Consider the following 17,727-nt stretch of genomic DNA (forward strand, 5'->3'; position numbering starts at 1 on the left):
TTTCTATAACTCACCCGGGGTCCACCCGGGGTAGCGTAAGTTGACAAACTAACTTTCTCTAATTATTTTCCATAGATTCTTTATTGTCACACTGAAAAGAAATCTTTGCCGATATTCCTTAATCTTTTACTTTAAATTTTACCAATTTGCTGGAAATTGTGAAAGAACTAAGTAATATTGGGGGCAACAAAAATAAGGCTCTAGGGATCCCTACAAAATATTGCTTATTGCTGCTTGGAACCATGTTGGAACTAATGACATGGCGGGTGTTAAGTCCGATGTTGTTGTCGTTGGTTCCTGCTTCGTTGACATGATCAGTTATGTTCCTCATTTTCCAAAATTTTATGAGACAGTTAAGGGAACAAAATTTCAATTGGACTTTGGTGGAAAAGCAGCTAATCAGTGTGTGATGGCCCAAAAGCTTGGAGCAAACACTGTTATGGTCGCTAAAATTGGCAGCGATCAGTTTGGGAAAGACACGATTCAGAATTTTAAGAAGTTTGGGGTGAACACTGATTTTATTTCGGTAACTGATAAAGGAGAGACAGGTATTACTAGCATAGGTAAGGTTTTACACTCAATCCTTAATCCTTTATAAGGTCATGTTATCTTCCCGGGGTATCCAATCGATGAAATCGATAATCGATGACAATCGATATCAATCAATACCAATCGATATCAATTAATCGATTGATATTGATAATCGATGACTGATCGATGGCGAAGATTCTTGTGGTTATCGATTGGTATTGATTTTCAATAACAATTGATAGATAAATTGATATCGATTGGTATCGATTGGTTGCAGATTGAAGGAATTGGCACATAAATATCCCATCTTTGTATGCAGTAATTGTAAACACATTTCAGTTTAATCCTTTGAACGTGAACAGGAGAACAAGACTCTTGTCTTTCTCTTCAACGCCCCATCCACAGGTTCCATCTTCTTTTGACAACTCAAAAGTTTGTTCCTGTTCTTGCTTGGTTAACAACTTTAAATGCGTTTCTGCGTTCTCCCCTCTTCTTGTCTGCAGTAAACACTTCACGGACGTTCACCTCAAAACGGCAAAGATGATAGCCTTTGGCGATGCACCTTATATTCAGTAAAGCCTCTTCCCGGACTTCTTGCGTAGACATATATAATGACACAGAAAGGCAATGACGGGCAAGTGGGTAATTCGAGTACATGTACAATGGGGTATATTCTTTGTGTTGAGAAGACTGGGTCAGAATTATTTCAACAGTTTCGTCCCCTGGGCTTCCTAAAAATGGCAGATGATCGGACAGGTTCGAGGTTGCTGTGCCAATCGACAACAATCGATGAATGGTTTTTGTGTGGTTATCGATTGATCATCGATTGACCGATACCAATCGATACCAATTAACTAATTTTATCGATTGATGTCGATTGATCAATTGGTTTTTCGATCATTGATTTCCATTGATTGTATACCCCGGGTATCTTTTGCATTTGAATTAATTAAGTTTATCTTTATTTACTATCTAATTAATATTTGTGTTAACATCATATATATGATGCTGTTAACAGATTGAACGAACCAGCATTATTCAGTCATTTTCACGTTTTTATGTAGGCAAGTTTTGTCTGTTTCTTCTGAGTTTGAGAAAAAGGTATGGGTAGGCAAATTGTTTTTTGAGAAATATTTTGTAAAAACAGTAACCACTCTTTCCATGTTTACATAGCCTCATCTAAACACCTGGGGAGAATTCTCGAAAGTTATGCAAACCCTTGACTACGTCTCAAGTGGGTTTGCATAACTGTCTTGAATTCTCCCAACCCTCCTCGTGTTTAGATGAGTCTATGTCAACACAGAAAAAGTGCTCTATTGCTTAATTGAAAATATTAAACTTCTCAAAATATAGAACTGTTTAAGATAGTTTTAACTTCATAGCCTTAGGCCTTATGTGCACCTAATGGTGTGAAAAGAGGTTATGATGATGATGATGATGATTGTCATAGCTTAATTTTGCTTTGTGCCAATAACCATGTCGTTTTGTGAGGGTTATGTCCAAGATCTTTGGTGTGGAGTTTTGCTGTTAGACTACAATTCTGTAAACTTTTGTGGCATTTTCAGTGCAAACTTCACATGGACTGTTTGTGGTTTGGCCATGTCAACGGCATAGCAAACAGTACAAGTATGAAAATCCTGAAAACCATATCCCTGCTGTCCAGTTTTACCCCCTTGTAAGAATGAATGAGAGAGTAAAATAATTTGATGAACTTGTTTCACTTGCAGCTGTGAACAGTTCTGGTGAACCAGCATTTATCAGCCTTGCAGGAGCAAACAGACATCTCACTGTAGAAGACATAATGGCTGCAGAAACTGTTATTCAGTCTTGTCCAGTCATGGTATGCGACAAGGGAATACCTCTCAAGATTGCTATGGAAGCATTAGAGTATGGAAAAAAACTAGGCACTAGGACAGTATTCAATCCTTCACCTAAATTGGAATCAATACCACAAGCTGTGTACACAAACACTGATGTTTTAGTACTTAACAGAGAGGAGGGTGAAAGCTTAACAGATATCTCTGCAAATGACTTTGAAGGAGTTAAAAGGGTCATTGCTAAACTTCACCAGCAGGGTACTTCACATGTAGTGTTAACTCTTGGATCAGAGGGCGCTATCTCTTCTGAAATGACTCCAGAACATAAAAGTAAGTTCCTTTAAGAATTCTTACTTACTAGCAGAAGTATGGCATGACTGACCTAGTTTATACTAATCAGTGTAGATTTTATTTTTCTTTTAAACACCCTAAATACCTGGGAACAGAATTTTTTTCATGGACATTGCCTCAGTCATAATTTTTTTTTGTGGCTACAGCCCTGAAATATGATCTCTCATGTTTGATATATTAAATCTTATAAATTTTTTTCTGTTTTCAGATCCAGTGATGGCACACATCAGAACATCAAAAGTGGATGTTGTGGATACAACTGGTGCTGGTGATGCCTTAACAGGAGCACTAGCATTCTTCCTGTCATGTTACCCTCAGCTCTCATTCGCCGAGATGGTGTCCAGGGCAGTAAATATTGCGACAGTCACCGTGACAGTGCATGGTGTTCAGTCCAGTTATCCCACAAGAGAAGAACTAGATGACTGGTTATTTGATATTGATGCAAAACCATCTGAACAATTACATCTTGAAATTCTGAGTGGTGAGAACTTAGAACAAGAAGAGACCTAAACCAAAGTCAAAGAGCACACCTATTGCAGTGGTGTCAGTTGACACTTTTTGTAATGTTCAAATACAGACGTCTCGCGATCAAGGCCTTAAGCAGCCACGTTAATATGCATTCATACAAAACAAGATCTACATGCACTGGCTGGCATACACACCATCTTACTATCAATTAGCCTTGTGAACATCATGTTACCTTGCCTATTGCATCTTTTAATCCGAAAACTTACAGTGCAAAATCATCTGTGCTGCTGTGCTGAGACTTTTGAACAGAGTCTATTGACATTAGCAGGGACTAGCGGTAGCTCTTTTTTGAGATTTTTTTTAAGCATTAAAGATTTTAGATATATTACAGTAAGTGTGCTTTTTACACTTCAAGTCAAATAAATTTATACAAGAATTGAGAAGTGCCCCATCCTGAAAATACAAATTTGAGCTTTTCAACCCAGTCTCACTCACAATACTTATTACTGTGTGCCACTCCGATAATGCTGCTCTAGGTCATCATTAAAATAATTTATTATAGATGGCCATCATTACATGTAATGTAAATTTCAAAATTTAAACAGACTGCTGTACCAGAAATGTAGCCAAGTCTCTGCTTGAAAGCAAGGTTTGAGTTGACCTTGTGGTGATAGAGTCTAGAAACTAGTTAGCATATTAAATACCCCGGGGAGGGGGGGTGTAGACTTCCATATGAAAAGGTCGGGGATGCTTGTCGTCTTCCTAAGGGGTAGAAAAAATGGTTTTGGTCTCACTTAGGATGTTTAGGATGAAATGTCGCTATTTTAGGGTGTAGTCAAAGAGATAGCAATAATTTAGAACATAATGCTCTCATTTCTGTTTTTAGGCTTGATTTCTATCTCTCTCTTGAGTCTGGTCTACTAGCCTGAGCTCTTTTCCTGATCAGCGGCTGGTAATCGAGCCTATTCTGTTTTAAGAGGTATCTTTTAGGGGTTAAAGAAAGCTCGAGCCACACCCAGTTTGTCTCCTTTAGGGGTTTAATTCATATTTTCTGACAAGCATCCCCGACCTTTTTCATAAGGGAGCCCCCTCCCCACCTACCCCTGGGCATAATGATAAGACAGTTTACATTTGCAAATTAGCAAGTAGAAACTAACAGTCAACTATTAGCATTGCTTCTGCTCAAAGACTTGATCACTAAACATGAAACTGTAAGTGTTTGGTAAAAGTGCATTTATATATTAATATTTATTTGTTTTTCATTGCATTCTTAGATTTCTATTTAAAAGCATGTTACAGATTATATCTTACAGAAGGAGAAAAATTCATCATGTATTCTGTGTTTTCTCTAAGTTTATATCTATATTCTTATGTTATAAAAATTAAGCATCAATTACTTGTTTGTTGTGGCTTAATTTACTTAGTTGATGCAACTGGGAAGTCTGGAACATGTGGTCTGTTCAGCTTATTCTATATTAGTATATTCTCAGCTCCGACTATTGCATTTCTAGCTCTCTGATTGGCTCAAAAACTCCGACTATGAGCCATTAGTCGGAGTTTTACCTTATATGGAAAACAGTGCGCCAAGTTTAAAAATTTTCCGCTCTGTAAAATTGTTGAAATAAAAATCGGCGGCAAAAACCCGATTAAGAATATACTAAAACAATTATTCCATTCGACCTTGTTGGATATGAAGTGATCATAACCAACTCGCGCTACGCGCTCGTTGGTTATTTATCACTTCATATCCAACGCGGTTTCATGGAATAATTGTTAATTAGCCTGTGTGTATCCATCCCCTCCCCCCAAAAAATTGCTAAAAAGACAGGTGAGTTTTCTTTTCTTTAAAGAAACACAAACAAAGAATAAACGAGACCTTAACACCATCCACCATTACTCGCCCATGTGCTTCAGTAGCGCACACTACGCATGCGCCGTAACCTCGACGGCGATTTGTGACTGAACGCAAAAAAAAAAAATACTAAGCCGAATTTATACCTCGGGCGTTTCCTTCGGAAAGCCCGAGTAATAAAGAGAACACTAAAATGTAGCATGCCGTCCCCCCTCACCCCCCTCCATAAAAAAGATAATAGCACAAAGGCACGTAAAACTACTTGCAAATTTTGCCCGATAGGTACCCGCTGGAGTAAACCAGCGTCCCTCGATTAGTCCCAGTCTTCCTCGGGTAACTCCATGGAACGCCTTGTAATAAAATGATGTCGAAAGTTGTAGTCCTTTGTACCTTGTACAGTTTTCTCTTCATTTTATGGAGTAAAGACGTATCGTGTGCAGGTAGTGATGACTTCAGTGCTGATGTTAAGCTATCGGGTGGTAAATTTCGCATGGGCAGCCCATCCGCTGACACGAAACGTGGAGAACTACCTGCCAAGACTGTCGGAGTCAAACCATTTGTGATCGATAAATATCCCGTCACAAATGAAAATTTTCGAAAGTTTGTTCGCGCTAAGAAATTCAAGACGGAAGCAGAGAGGTTTGGATGGAGTTTTGTCTTTCGTACTTTCGTGCCAGAGGAAGTGAGATCGAAGATCACTCAATCTGTGCCGGTAAGTTGGTCTTCGTCTTGAATGCCACGTCAATTTTAATTAATTTAGGGGGGATTCCCTTTACCTTCTGGTTCCAAGCTGCAAATGGTTTTGACAACCTTTTAATGTCAGTTCCCAGAAGTTGGTTTTGTACTTTACATCAACACGTAATTCCTTATGTTTAACATGCGGACATTTTACGATTTTTTTTCCATACCACCTGTCAATGTTGACAAAATGTTGACAGTTTAAATAGATCTCTCAAAATACGATCCAGAATACGGTCTGTATAAAAAAAGAAAGAGAAAAAAAGACCATGTAATTTTCAAATCAGGAGGGAAATGTGAGCCTGAAATGTCAGTCATCTCCCACCCTCAGCCTAATCCCCAGGTGACACTCAAGAGTCTCTTATAGGGGGATTTGAATCAGAGTGACAGGGGGTAGCCATTGAGCAAAGCGACACTCAACATTGTCATGTCTTGAGGGGTAGGGGGCTGATCCTGTGCCTTTGCTGTGGTGTAAGTAATTTTACTGGAGGTTTTCATTCTGCTGATTTCCTTGTCTTTTTAAATTAATTTCTTTTAGGGTGCACCATGGTGGTTGCCAGTACAACAGGCTTACTGGAGACAAGTAAGTTTAAAATAGAAAAAGGCTTTCAGTAATTGATAATTGATAAAGTCTATAATTCATGTTCTACAGTTTTCAAAATATTATCCAATTTACCTTTTACATTGTGGTGAGAACTATTTTTGGTAGCCTGACTTTCTCAGGGGAACGGTCAATTTTTGCTGGCAATAAAAAGAAATGGGGAATTGAAAAATTCAGTGGGGAGCCAGCATTAATCTGCAATCAGTACTTGACAAAAAATATTGGGAACATTGCATATAATTTCTAAAACAGAATGTGGGGATGATGAAAATTCCTTGACATGCAGTATGCCACAACATGGTACCAGTCAAACACTATTTGTTGCAGCTCCGACTACCTGTACTGTATATTTTTAACTCTTATTATACACAGCCAGGAGGCCCTGGTACATCCATAAAAGAGAAGATGTCATATCCAGCTGTGCATATCAGTTACAATGATGCCAAGGCATACTGTGAGTGGATGGGTAAGAGGCTGCCAACTGAAGCTGAGTGGGAATTTGCTGTTAGAGGAGGAATCAAAGGTGTGTTTACTTTTAGTTTGCGATGCAAATGGGTTTTTTCCTATTGGTGGGAATCCATCTTCACTTCCAGGCTAATTCATGTTATAAATCTTAATTTAAATCATAATTACCTGTAAGTTAAGTATAGGTATTATTCAACTTTCATACATTGTACAAATTCCAATTTTCTGATTGGCTGATTTGTACCACGTGATACTGGGTTGTGATGAGGCAACCACCTTGACGTCATATTTATCTTTGTGTAATATCCGTGGTGTAAATTCAACACACCACTGACATTACACCATGGCTTCGACTGACCCAAATATAATGGTTTCAATGCAGTGTTTCTTTGTGCGGCATATTCAATTTGAATAATAAAACTGTTAACGCACTCATTGCTCGGAATTATCGGGATTTACCCGTACTCGTTCACTAACAATGAACTTGAAATTTTCAATACCGCACTGGGCAAAGCATCGTGTGCTATTGAAATTTCTCATTCATTGTTAGTGAACTCATGCAGGTAAATCCTGATAATTCACTCGCTGAGTGCGTTAACCTGCAATTATTTGTAATTATAATTATAATAACTTGTAATTTTTTTTTTCTTTTTTTTTATAAAATATCTACAATTAACTTACAATCAAAAATAAATATATAATTAGCTTACGATAACAACTCTACAATATACAATGATGAGGAACACACTTATATATTAACTAGCAGTACCGAGATTATTTACTAATAGATTATTCACATGAAATATACAAACGCGATTACATTGCTCACAAAAATTAATACTAACAATACTACAAAGCTTGAAAATTAAGAGATACAACAGAAGGGAGAATATTTTAATTAGCTTTGTGCTTTTAACAATGCAAAAAAAAAAAAAAAAACAGTTACAGTTGTCATGCTGTTCAAAAAGTTCAAATAATAATAACGCCATCTACGTGATTAACAAAAAAAATGAAATAATACATAAATTAATTTGGGATTAGTACCCACTTTTACTCAACTTACTGAACTATTTTATAATCATTGGTAAACTACTTATATGGGACTGCAGAAGATGCCAAATTCAACCCACAATTCAAGGATTTCGTACTAAAATTGCCATCAAATATGAAACGGAAAGTAAGATCAAAAAGAAAGATTATTTTAAAAAAAAGTGGGTACTAATAACTTGTAATTTTAATTGTTTACTGCATGTATAGAAGAAATTCAAATTTCTTCTATACAAGTCAAAGTATTTTTTTCTGAAATAATCAATATTTCTACCACGTCTTTAATTTGGTTTGGCAATTTTTAGTAATGCATTACATGTGAAAGTGATTTAAAATCCTGTAACCACAGGACTTGTATATGTATGTATACATGTATTACAAGACAGAGCTTTGGTTGCCACATTTGGCATGTAAAAAAGTTTAACTAAAATTATTTTGTTCCCTTTTTTGGTTAACATACATGTACTGAGCTAGCATCTAGTCGGATTGATTATTACAACCTTTTGTTTTGAACAGAGAAAGATTATCCATGGGGATTGGATTATGAAAAAGAACGTATGAACATCTGGCAGGTAATTATATTCTAAAGAGTTGTGTATCTGTGGTATTAGTTGTATGGATAGGCTGAGCTGCTTTAAAAGAGACATTTACAAGTGAATAAGTCAGGTCTTTAACACCATTAATTTGGGTAACTTTGTTTATTACTTTTTTAATTTCTGGTTATGGTATCACATTGGCAGAGATAAATGTGCAGTTCTAGAAAATATCCACACCCCCACAGAAGGGATTGGAGTTTTCTGGGGGTGGGTGGGGAATTCTGTTTTTGGAACTACACAATGGCTGTTTAGTAAATTAAATATGTAATTCCACAGTGCTGAAACTGATTAAACTGTTTATGTTAAACATTGCACATACAATATTGCATGTGTTCTGCAGGGAGAATTTCCTGATGAAAACACTCAGGAGGATGGTTATGTTGGAGTTGCTCCTGTAGATGCCTTTCCTGCTCAGAATAAATTTGGTAAGGCATATTATGATGTCACTTAAATTCTTGATTTCAACTATTTCTTCTGGTTCATTTTATGTACAATAAATAAAAGACAGGATAAACTCTATTAGGTGCATGCATTGTTCTTCAGTTCATGTGGAACATTTAAGACCCAGAACGGATTGTTAAATGTGTATTACTGTGCTCCAGGTTGACATAAAAAATTCTCAAATCCATTTTCAATTCCAGATCTTCACAATCATCATCACACTGATATCAAACAAATCCCAAATCAAAAGAGCAATAGTTTGAACTCTAGAATTCCTAGCTCATTGAGATCCAAATATTGTTAAATCCAGAGTTAACAAAGTATCTTGAGCTTTACATGCATATTTTTTTTATTTTTAATTAGTGGACACCACTGTAAGTGATGAGGGTTTCAGGTCAAACACGAATTTCAGCAAAATTTTTTAATGTAATGTTATTCATTTTTCCTGATAGGAATGTATGACATGTTGGGGAATGCATGGGAGTGGGTGTCTGATGAATTTAAAGACAAAGGAAGGGAAACAAAATATGTTCTGCGAGGTGGATCATACATAGACACAGCAGATGGTAAACACAACCATAAAGTCACTGTTACAACAAGGTATGTCAACCTTTCTTGAAAATTATGATTTGAATGCAAATAAATAGTATAACATTATTGTGTGGATATGAATACAATTAAGGATTTACACTACAAGTGATGAGTGAAAATTCTTGAGAGAATTTTCAAATATCATGAGTGGTGTAAATCCTTAATTGCTCAAGCTTTCATAGGATTATTCATTTATTACTTCTCAAACTCATTAATAATTCATCAAGTTTAAACAAAGGAAATCATGACCGTGACGTTGTTTGGATATCTGATCTTAATTAGCCGAGATTTTTACAATTTTATTTCTCTGTTTTCTCCGTAGTTTTAGTTTCAGTTGAGAAGATATATCAAACACTCAAGACAGTGTTTGACCACATTTCCAAACACCTTGAAGTTTATCAAGAATACTGAGAATGTGCACGTTAATTTGTACTGCAGTGCAAATTAAAAAATTAATGATAAAATTGGCCTGCTCTCAGCTAATCACAATGAAGTAATTTTCTCACTCATATAATACAGTTGTAAATGAACAATTAGTTTGTACCAATGTTAAGACATATGCATAACAGAGGTGTATGTGTAATGCACAACAACATCTCTGAACACTTATAAACTAGCTTTTCACATTTGTTTGTTTTTCAGGATGGGTAACACAGCTGATGCTGGCTCAGATAACATTATGTTTCGTTGTGCTAGGAGTGCTAGTAAGGATGAACTTTGACATCAGGGCACCTTAGAACCAATTAAATTGATAGCAATTATTCTCTGTGACAAGAAACATTTGTTCAACCATACTTTGAGTTACATGTAGTAATAGTACAATGTCTTAGACAGGTCTCAGCTCAGATGAAGAATTTTTCCAGAACTGTTTCTTCATTAAGTTTTATAATAAAAATGTTCTATGTAACCTTTGACTGTAAGGGTCACTGAATTTGACAGAGAGGGTTTGTTATCTTAGTTTTATTCAAATACAGTGTAGTGGGATTTTGTCCTGTTTATTACTATTGAAACTGTATAGAGATTAGATGACCAATCTCTCTGTCACTAACAAGAAAACAAGTTTATGCTCTTAAATTTCAGTAGATTTTCTAGAAGAGAAAACTAATGTCGGCAAAAAATTAGAGCGTTATGACAATGTTATGAACTTTTTGTTTTAACACTTAATTTAGTGATAGCAACTATGAATGACAGACACACGCAGAAGTGACATTTAGACTCACTAACCTTTTTATAAAGTTCTACATCTGGTATTTCAATAGGAAAAGTTGGGTATTAATAAATAAGAAATAAAAATAACAATTTTCCAAATTCTAAATGAGCAATATTTACTGTGTAAAACAATCATCCGAGAAGCCCTCAAGAAGCTGGAAGTTCTTTCTAACACTGTTGTTAATGTTAAGTGAATTTGGCATTTGTCTGTAGTTACAATGTACACGGGCATATAATCACAAACTTGGAATGTTGTGAAAAGTACATGTCTGCCAGTGGCAATGACATGATGCACTTATAAGAGTATAAATTACTTGGTAAAAAATGACAGAAAAGATGGTTACAGTGGTTGATAAACAAATTTTGCAACAATCAATAACAACAATGACAACAACAGCCATAGATGGTGTGCGAATTCTAAATATTCCAAAAACAACAAGACTTAGTGTAATTTATTGCTACTTAAAAAAAAAAGATTATTCTTATTATTTGTTCATCAACTTATGAAAAAGCAACTTAAAAAGAGCAAATACCAAAATCAGTAAAATGTGATCTTTTAAGGTACATATTTTTTTTCTGTTTTTGAGAATTATTTGCACACTCTTCGAAAACATTTACAAAGAAGTTAGAAGCATTTAGAAAGTAAGTCAAATAAAATTGAACACCACTGAGTTTTTTGAAGTTTATACATGTCAGGTAGTTGGGCAAAATCATGTTGATAACTATTGTATCTACAACTGGACACAAGCAAAGACTACATTCATTTGTAACACCACAAAATTTGTACATACTTTTGGTACAACTTACTTGAGTTGTTTTTTGACACATTATATATACAACAAGTACATGTTTATTAGTCATCTTCATCTGTGTGTATGACTTCTTGGGTCCCAGTCTAGAAAATAAAGAGGCAACATGATTGAGGGACAACATGGTTGTATTAATATCATCTGTAATGTGCTTGATGTACATTTTAAGGTGTGCACTTACTGCCAATGCTTCCTCTTGTCTTCTTTGTTCATAAATCTGTAAATTATACACAATAATAATTATTTATTACAATCAAAGTAAGATGCACAGTGCATAGAATCTGCCTAATTCTTTCAGAAGATAATTTTTGGATAAAATTTTCCATCAACACAAGGATGCATAAATTTCTTGAAATGTCGCCCACCTCTTCTGCTTCTTGTCTCTCATCATCGGTGTACTCGTCTTTGTCCAGCCTCTCTAGTCGTCGCAGACTTATTAACACTTCTATACGATAATCATCTTCATCTGATACGGGACATTCTGCAATAGAATGGTTCAGAACAGTTCACTGCAGTTTGTAGAATTGGGAAGTCACTTATTATAAATACTTGGCCGATGCTTACCAAAAGTTAATCAGAATAAAATATAGAGGCTGCATTACTTCAAACTTGGCCATTATTGTCCTAAGGTAACCTGTTTGCAGACCAGGATGCTATCCAGGAAGGTGGGCTGGACTTCAAAGTGTTTTGAAAAACCATTTGTCACCCCTTTCATGGATACAGAAATAAGCCAAAATTACACAGTCAGTCAGAATTGGTTGCTTACCCATCAATAGCAAGGCTCTTAGCAAAGGCAAAGATTTTAGTTTTGCAATTTCCTTCATGTCTGTGACATTGTTGCCTCTGTAGATGCAAAAAACAATTAAAATACAATTTTGTTTCTAATTTGTAAATACTTGTAAGTCATGTTACATGGTTTGATTCATACATGTATCTTGAAGGACAATGTCAGTTTGCTCAATAAATGAATATTTTTAAGGGGTGCCTCATGGCTCAATACTGGGCACTATCCTATTTCTTCTGACATGCCTCTTTACTTAAACAATTCAACTGCAGACATTATGCTGAACACTACATTGTCATTAAGTGTAAAACAGAATGAGATCATTTTACTAAACCTTTCGCTGGCAAGAGACCTAGAAGATAACAAATTGTCGAAAGAAAACAAAATGTTTCTTAACACAGAAAAGACCAAGACACTTCTCATTAGTGCAAAGCATTTACGAAAAAAAAAAAAAAAGGAAAAAAAGCTGTCATCAGAGGACTTAGGTATAGTGCTCAATGGTACAGAAATTGAACATTGTCAAGTCACGTCCCACAAGTTGCTTGGAGTCCATTTTGACTAGGATTTATTATACGAAAAACACATTGACAGATGCCACTGCATAGTATGTGTTGTGTAACCTTCTAATTTAAAGGAGATTTAAATATTCTGAAATTTTGTCACAAGCAGCTCTGAACATTTCATTTCTGCATGCCATCATTTTGCTTAAATTCTAAACAGAAACTGATCAAAGTTGGATAATGTCACTATGCCAATGTATTAATCTCAGTCAATCAGTATTTTGCATCCAAAATTTGGATCAATTCTTAATTCAAATGCTGTGGGCAGGCTCTTTGTCCCCTTTCCCCTCCTTCTTTCTTGCTACGAGAAGGGCCTGCTGGCAGGCTATATGCACCTTTAATTTGTTGTATTGTCAAGAACTTCAAATTATGATGTATTAATTTTGTAGTTTAAAAGTGTTACCTCCTGTTTTAAAACCAGGTTATTTCAGTAAGGAATACAAAGGAAATGAAAACTGAAAGCAAATGTTTTGTACACAGGTACACACGTACACAATAGATTTTATCACAATATGTATATTTAAAAACATAAACATTGACATAAAATCCATTGGGTAACTAAATGTTGGAAATACTATCTAATGATTTAATATAAAGATATAAAGACAGAAGGTAAACATTAACCTTCTTTCTTGCTCTGCATATTTTTTGTATAGAGCACCCTTAGCATAAGTGAAGCAATTCATTCACTGTTTATCCCCTTAGTAATTTAATATTAATTTTTGAAGCTTCCTTGTAACTTACCTCAAATTAATGTATTGAAGGTTTTTCATATTTTCTGAGAAGCCATCAAGTTTCTCAATCTGGTTGTCACGGAGATGTAATTTTGACAGATGTTCCAATCTGTCCAGGCCTTCAAGAGTTCTTATGGTGTTGGCACCCTAAGAAAGACAAATAAGAAAGACTTTACTATTGTTAACAGTCAGTCTGTATAATAGATGCTTAAGATCTAAAGGGTGTCTGATTGCAGAATGGATGAAAACTTATTTTGGTCTGAAACATCTTCAACCCACCATCTCCCTAGATACATGCTCTTATGTTCTGTACTGAATTATGCCAATAGTGCAAATTAGACATTTGTAAACCTCCAAACATCTGTCTTGTGGTCTAAAATGTTTAGCTAGATTTTTATTTTTGGTCTAAGCCATTGAACGACATTAAAATTAAATCGAAGATACCAAACAGCATTGCACAGAGCACATTCAAAGGTCACACATTGGCTAGCCTACTGTACGTTGACAAGACATTATTTTACACACAAAATATTCCATGAAACATTATTTTAACATAAGATCTAATTGAGCTGCTTGTGTCTCACCATGTAAAGCTCTTTCAGGTTAGGAAGGTTAGATAGTCCAACAGTTGTCATGAGTTTGTTGCCTCGCAGCTCCAGAACTCTCAGTCTGCCCAACTTGTTTGGATCAAAGCCACTAACCTCAACTATTTCATTAACTAGTTCAAGATTAAAAAGATGCGGCATTGTAGTATGAGCTGTCTGTATACACAATGGTTATAGTTGGACAGGTATATAGTCAACCTTTTTTTATAAGAAGTATAGGGCAGGTGGAGGCACCGTGGCCTCATCGTTGGTGCAATCATCCCAGGATCAAGCGGTCCAGATTTGAGCCCTGGCTAGGGACACTCTGTTGTGCTCTTGAGCCTCTCTCCACCCAGGAGTATAAATGAGTAGCAGCAAATTGTTGGGGAAACCTAACAAATTGTGGGGGAGTGACCCGTGATGAACTAGCATCCCATCCAGGGGGAGTAGAAATACTCCTAGCCGCCTCATGCTACAGAAACTGGGATAAGCTCCGGCAGCTATGAGCCAGTTGGCTCCAAGGCTTCACTTTTTCCATTGGGCAGGGGGGGGGGGGGTAGCATCATGGTTAGTGTGCTCGACTCTGGATCAAGCTGTTTGGGTTCGAGCCCTGGCTGGGGACATTGTGTTGTGTTCTTGGGCAAGGCACCCAAGTGTATAAATGGGTACCAGCGAATTTATTGCTGGGGGTGATCCTACCATTGACTAGCATCCCATCCAGGGTGGAGTAGAAATACCCCTAGTCGCTTCATGCTACAGAAACAAGGGATAAGTGCCGGCCTGATGGACCACTTCATTGGCTCATGTGCCGACTTTTTGTTATATCATAATATGGCAGGGGATGACTCATCCTCAGTGATGTGGAAGGGAAAAGATGGAATGGGCAAGGAAATTATAAGTCATGCAAACTGTATTTACAAGGACTTAAGTTAGCAGAGTGTGAAAACATGATTGCCAAAGATGCAGTGCTTGATTTTGTTTTCCATTGTGTAGTTCAGAAAATATCCATACCTCCCCTATGTAAGGAATTTTTTTCTGAGACCCCTCCACCCCTCTGGAAATTCCAATAAAGCTTGCAAGGGCTACGGGTCAATAGCCCATTCGGTTTCGCCTCATGAGCTATTGACCCGTAGCCTTTGTGGGCGATTGTGCAGTTCCAGAAAATATCCATACTCCTCCCACAGAAGGGATTGGAATTTCCTGGGGGGTGAGGATTTCTCTAAGACCAAAACATTTAAAGAAATGTATCAAGCTTAATTGGAATTTCCAAAGGGGTGGAGGGGGAGGGGACTTAGAAAAAAATCTCCTTACAGGGGAGGTATGGATATTATCTGGAGCTGCACATTCAGAGAAACTGGAGGACAGGATTCTGGTCATATAGTTAACAACATTTCTGAAGAGGGAAGAACCACTAATTAGATAGCCAGTGAACACTGCTGGAAATCCAGCTGTGAATCCAGGCTAGTAATTGGAGGGACCTCCTAATTTTTTTTCCCAGGGCAAAGTCATGTAATGTACTTCAAAAGAGGACTGCATATAGCAAGTTGGGGTGGCTATGAATAATGAAGTAAACATGGAAAGCATTTAGATAACATTAACCTTATAGTTGGTAGCAATGTACAATATAACAGCCAGTTAACCAGACTGTTAATACTTACATGACAAATTCAACTGTTCCAACAAAGGATGGTTAATGCCTTCTGTATCCATTATTTTGTTGTTAGCAAAACTTGCAATTTGCAGATATGGTAGCTGTAAGTAGACAAAGCAACAATATATACCTGGTAATTTATACATGTATGTGTACAAAATAAATAGGTGCAACTGGCAATTTATTTAAAAGTGTTGGCACTGACCTCATCGAGCTTAGCTGAAAACAAGACATTCCTGTCAGCTTTCAGTGTCAGGAGGTGAGTTAAAGAGTTAAGCGGAGAAATGTCTTTCAACTGATTACCACTTAGATCCTGCAAAAGAAAAACCATGATTAAGCTGAGAATGATACAAAATAAAGAACATCATAAATCAGCAATTATTTAATAATATTAAATGTGAATCATTCTAAACTAAAATGTTTCTCACCACATATCTCAAGTGAATAAAGCAATTCAGTATACTAATATCTGTCAGCTCCCTGTAAGAGAACAAATGAGTTATTAAGTAATGACGGGGGAAATGACCATTATAAAGGGCAGGTAAAATGGGCACACCTTTTTACTAGTCAAGGGGACTTCAGCTACGAAATATTGGCACATTATTTAACCAAGTTTTTATATTATATCAATTGATAAGTGGTCCTGATAGGGTGTGTGGTATATTTGTACTCCCGCCTATAAGAGTCTGGGCACGTCTGTACCTCGTTTAGGTGTTATTACGTCAGATCTATGCGTTTTCCCATCAGGTCCGCCCCGTGCTCATTGTAGGGTTGGATCTTTGTGTTCATTAAAGTTTAGTACTTAACAGGGTGAAATTCTAAACTGTGACATGGCCTTGGAATGGAGGGTACAAAATGACAAAGAATGATACTCATGTTGAAATTGTGATGTGAGATATGCATGCCATACCCTCATACTAACAGGAACTCCTCCCATACTAATGGGACCTCCCCCATACTAACAGGTAAGGTAAAGGTAAAGTCTGCATACGAGCCAAGTGACTCATCAGGCCTGAGCTTATCCTGGTTTCCGTAGTATGAAGTAACTAGGAGTACTTCTACTCCCCCTGCATGGGATGCTAGCTCATTACAGGGTTACCCCAGCATTAAATTCCCTGGTACCTATTTATACACCTATTGGAGAGAGGCACTGGGAGAGTAAAGTGTCTTGCCCAAAAACCGAACAGAATGTCTCCGGCCAGGGCTTGAGCTTCGATCCGGAGACGAGCGCACTAACCATGAGGCCACCGCGCCTCTAACTGGACCCCTCTTAATTCAATCAGTTTGTTCCTAGAATGACGGAGATGGCAATAAACAAGAAGACCAATAATATTATGGGGTTGTCTCAATGTATCTACAAATTCTCAGAACTTCCATTGAAAGAAATCCATGACATCTAGCTAGGAGAATTTGAATTTTGAAGGTAGGATCAATGTTATTAAAATAATGACCGTAGAGTCGAGCTTACTTTTCATGTATGTCAAGTCTGACATATGCATGTGCCAGGCCATCTCCAGTTTTGCACAGCAACGAAAGGCTGTCAGCTAACATTTCTTCCGTCAGGGGATTCTCTGGAGGTTTCTAATACCACAAGAAATGCAGAAAGCGCGCCAAAACAAGATAAAATTTGAAAAATGTTTTTCGCACACTCTGGTACATTATGATATGTGTTATTTGTCACTGTTTCCATGAAGTGGATATCAGATTCACTTCAGAAACGAAAGAGGATATTCAAAATAACTTACTTCTTCTTCCTCAGTTCCTTCCTCATCATTTTCATCGTCTAACACTGGTTCATCAACACCCTCGTCGTCTTCAAAGTCCGACATTTTGCTTTCTTGCTTGGCTGGAACGATGTTACTTAGCAACAAATGGCTACCTCGCCTTAATAATGTTAG

The 17,727-nt window shown here is 36.8% G+C and overlaps 3 protein-coding genes across 3 annotated transcripts; 2 read left to right on the forward strand and 1 right to left on the reverse strand.

Moving 5' to 3' along the window:
• The first annotated feature begins 259 nt into the window (after nucleotides 1–259).
• Nucleotides 260–4,569, forward strand: LOC145482835 (ribokinase-like). Its single transcript, XM_081461473.1, has 3 exons — nucleotides 260–563; nucleotides 2,259–2,678; nucleotides 2,908–4,569. The coding sequence occupies exons 1-3, from the start codon at nucleotides 260–262 to the stop codon at nucleotides 3,207–3,209; spliced, it is 1,026 nt and encodes a 341-aa protein (XP_081317599.1). The 3' UTR covers nucleotides 3,210–4,569.
• A 64-nt stretch (nucleotides 4,570–4,633) lies between these two features.
• Nucleotides 4,634–11,407, forward strand: LOC145482855 (inactive C-alpha-formylglycine-generating enzyme 2-like). The gene is made up of 7 exons (XM_081461494.1): nucleotides 4,634–5,731; nucleotides 6,296–6,340; nucleotides 6,731–6,881; nucleotides 8,387–8,442; nucleotides 8,807–8,891; nucleotides 9,360–9,507; nucleotides 10,141–11,407. Exons 1-7 carry the CDS (start codon nucleotides 5,381–5,383, stop codon nucleotides 10,217–10,219), a joined length of 915 nt encoding a protein of 304 aa, XP_081317620.1. The 5' UTR covers nucleotides 4,634–5,380; the 3' UTR covers nucleotides 10,220–11,407.
• Nucleotides 11,408–11,512: 105 nt separating this feature from the next.
• On the reverse strand, nucleotides 11,513–17,699 carry LOC145482841 (leucine-rich repeat-containing protein 23-like). The gene is made up of 11 exons (XM_081461479.1): nucleotides 17,575–17,699; nucleotides 17,298–17,410; nucleotides 16,258–16,309; nucleotides 16,035–16,142; nucleotides 15,837–15,930; nucleotides 14,179–14,312; nucleotides 13,605–13,741; nucleotides 12,283–12,359; nucleotides 11,882–11,997; nucleotides 11,698–11,733; nucleotides 11,513–11,602 (listed from the first exon to the last, which is right to left on the reverse strand). The coding sequence occupies exons 1-11, from the start codon at nucleotides 17,656–17,658 to the stop codon at nucleotides 11,561–11,563; spliced, it is 993 nt and encodes a 330-aa protein (XP_081317605.1). The 5' UTR covers nucleotides 17,659–17,699; the 3' UTR covers nucleotides 11,513–11,560.
• Nucleotides 17,700–17,727: the final 28 nt, after the last annotated feature.

The sequence above is a fragment of the Orbicella franksi genome, chromosome 3 (assembly GCF_964199315.1).
Source record: "Orbicella franksi chromosome 3, jaOrbFran1.1, whole genome shotgun sequence".
NCBI lineage: Eukaryota > Metazoa > Cnidaria > Anthozoa > Scleractinia > Merulinidae > Orbicella > Orbicella franksi.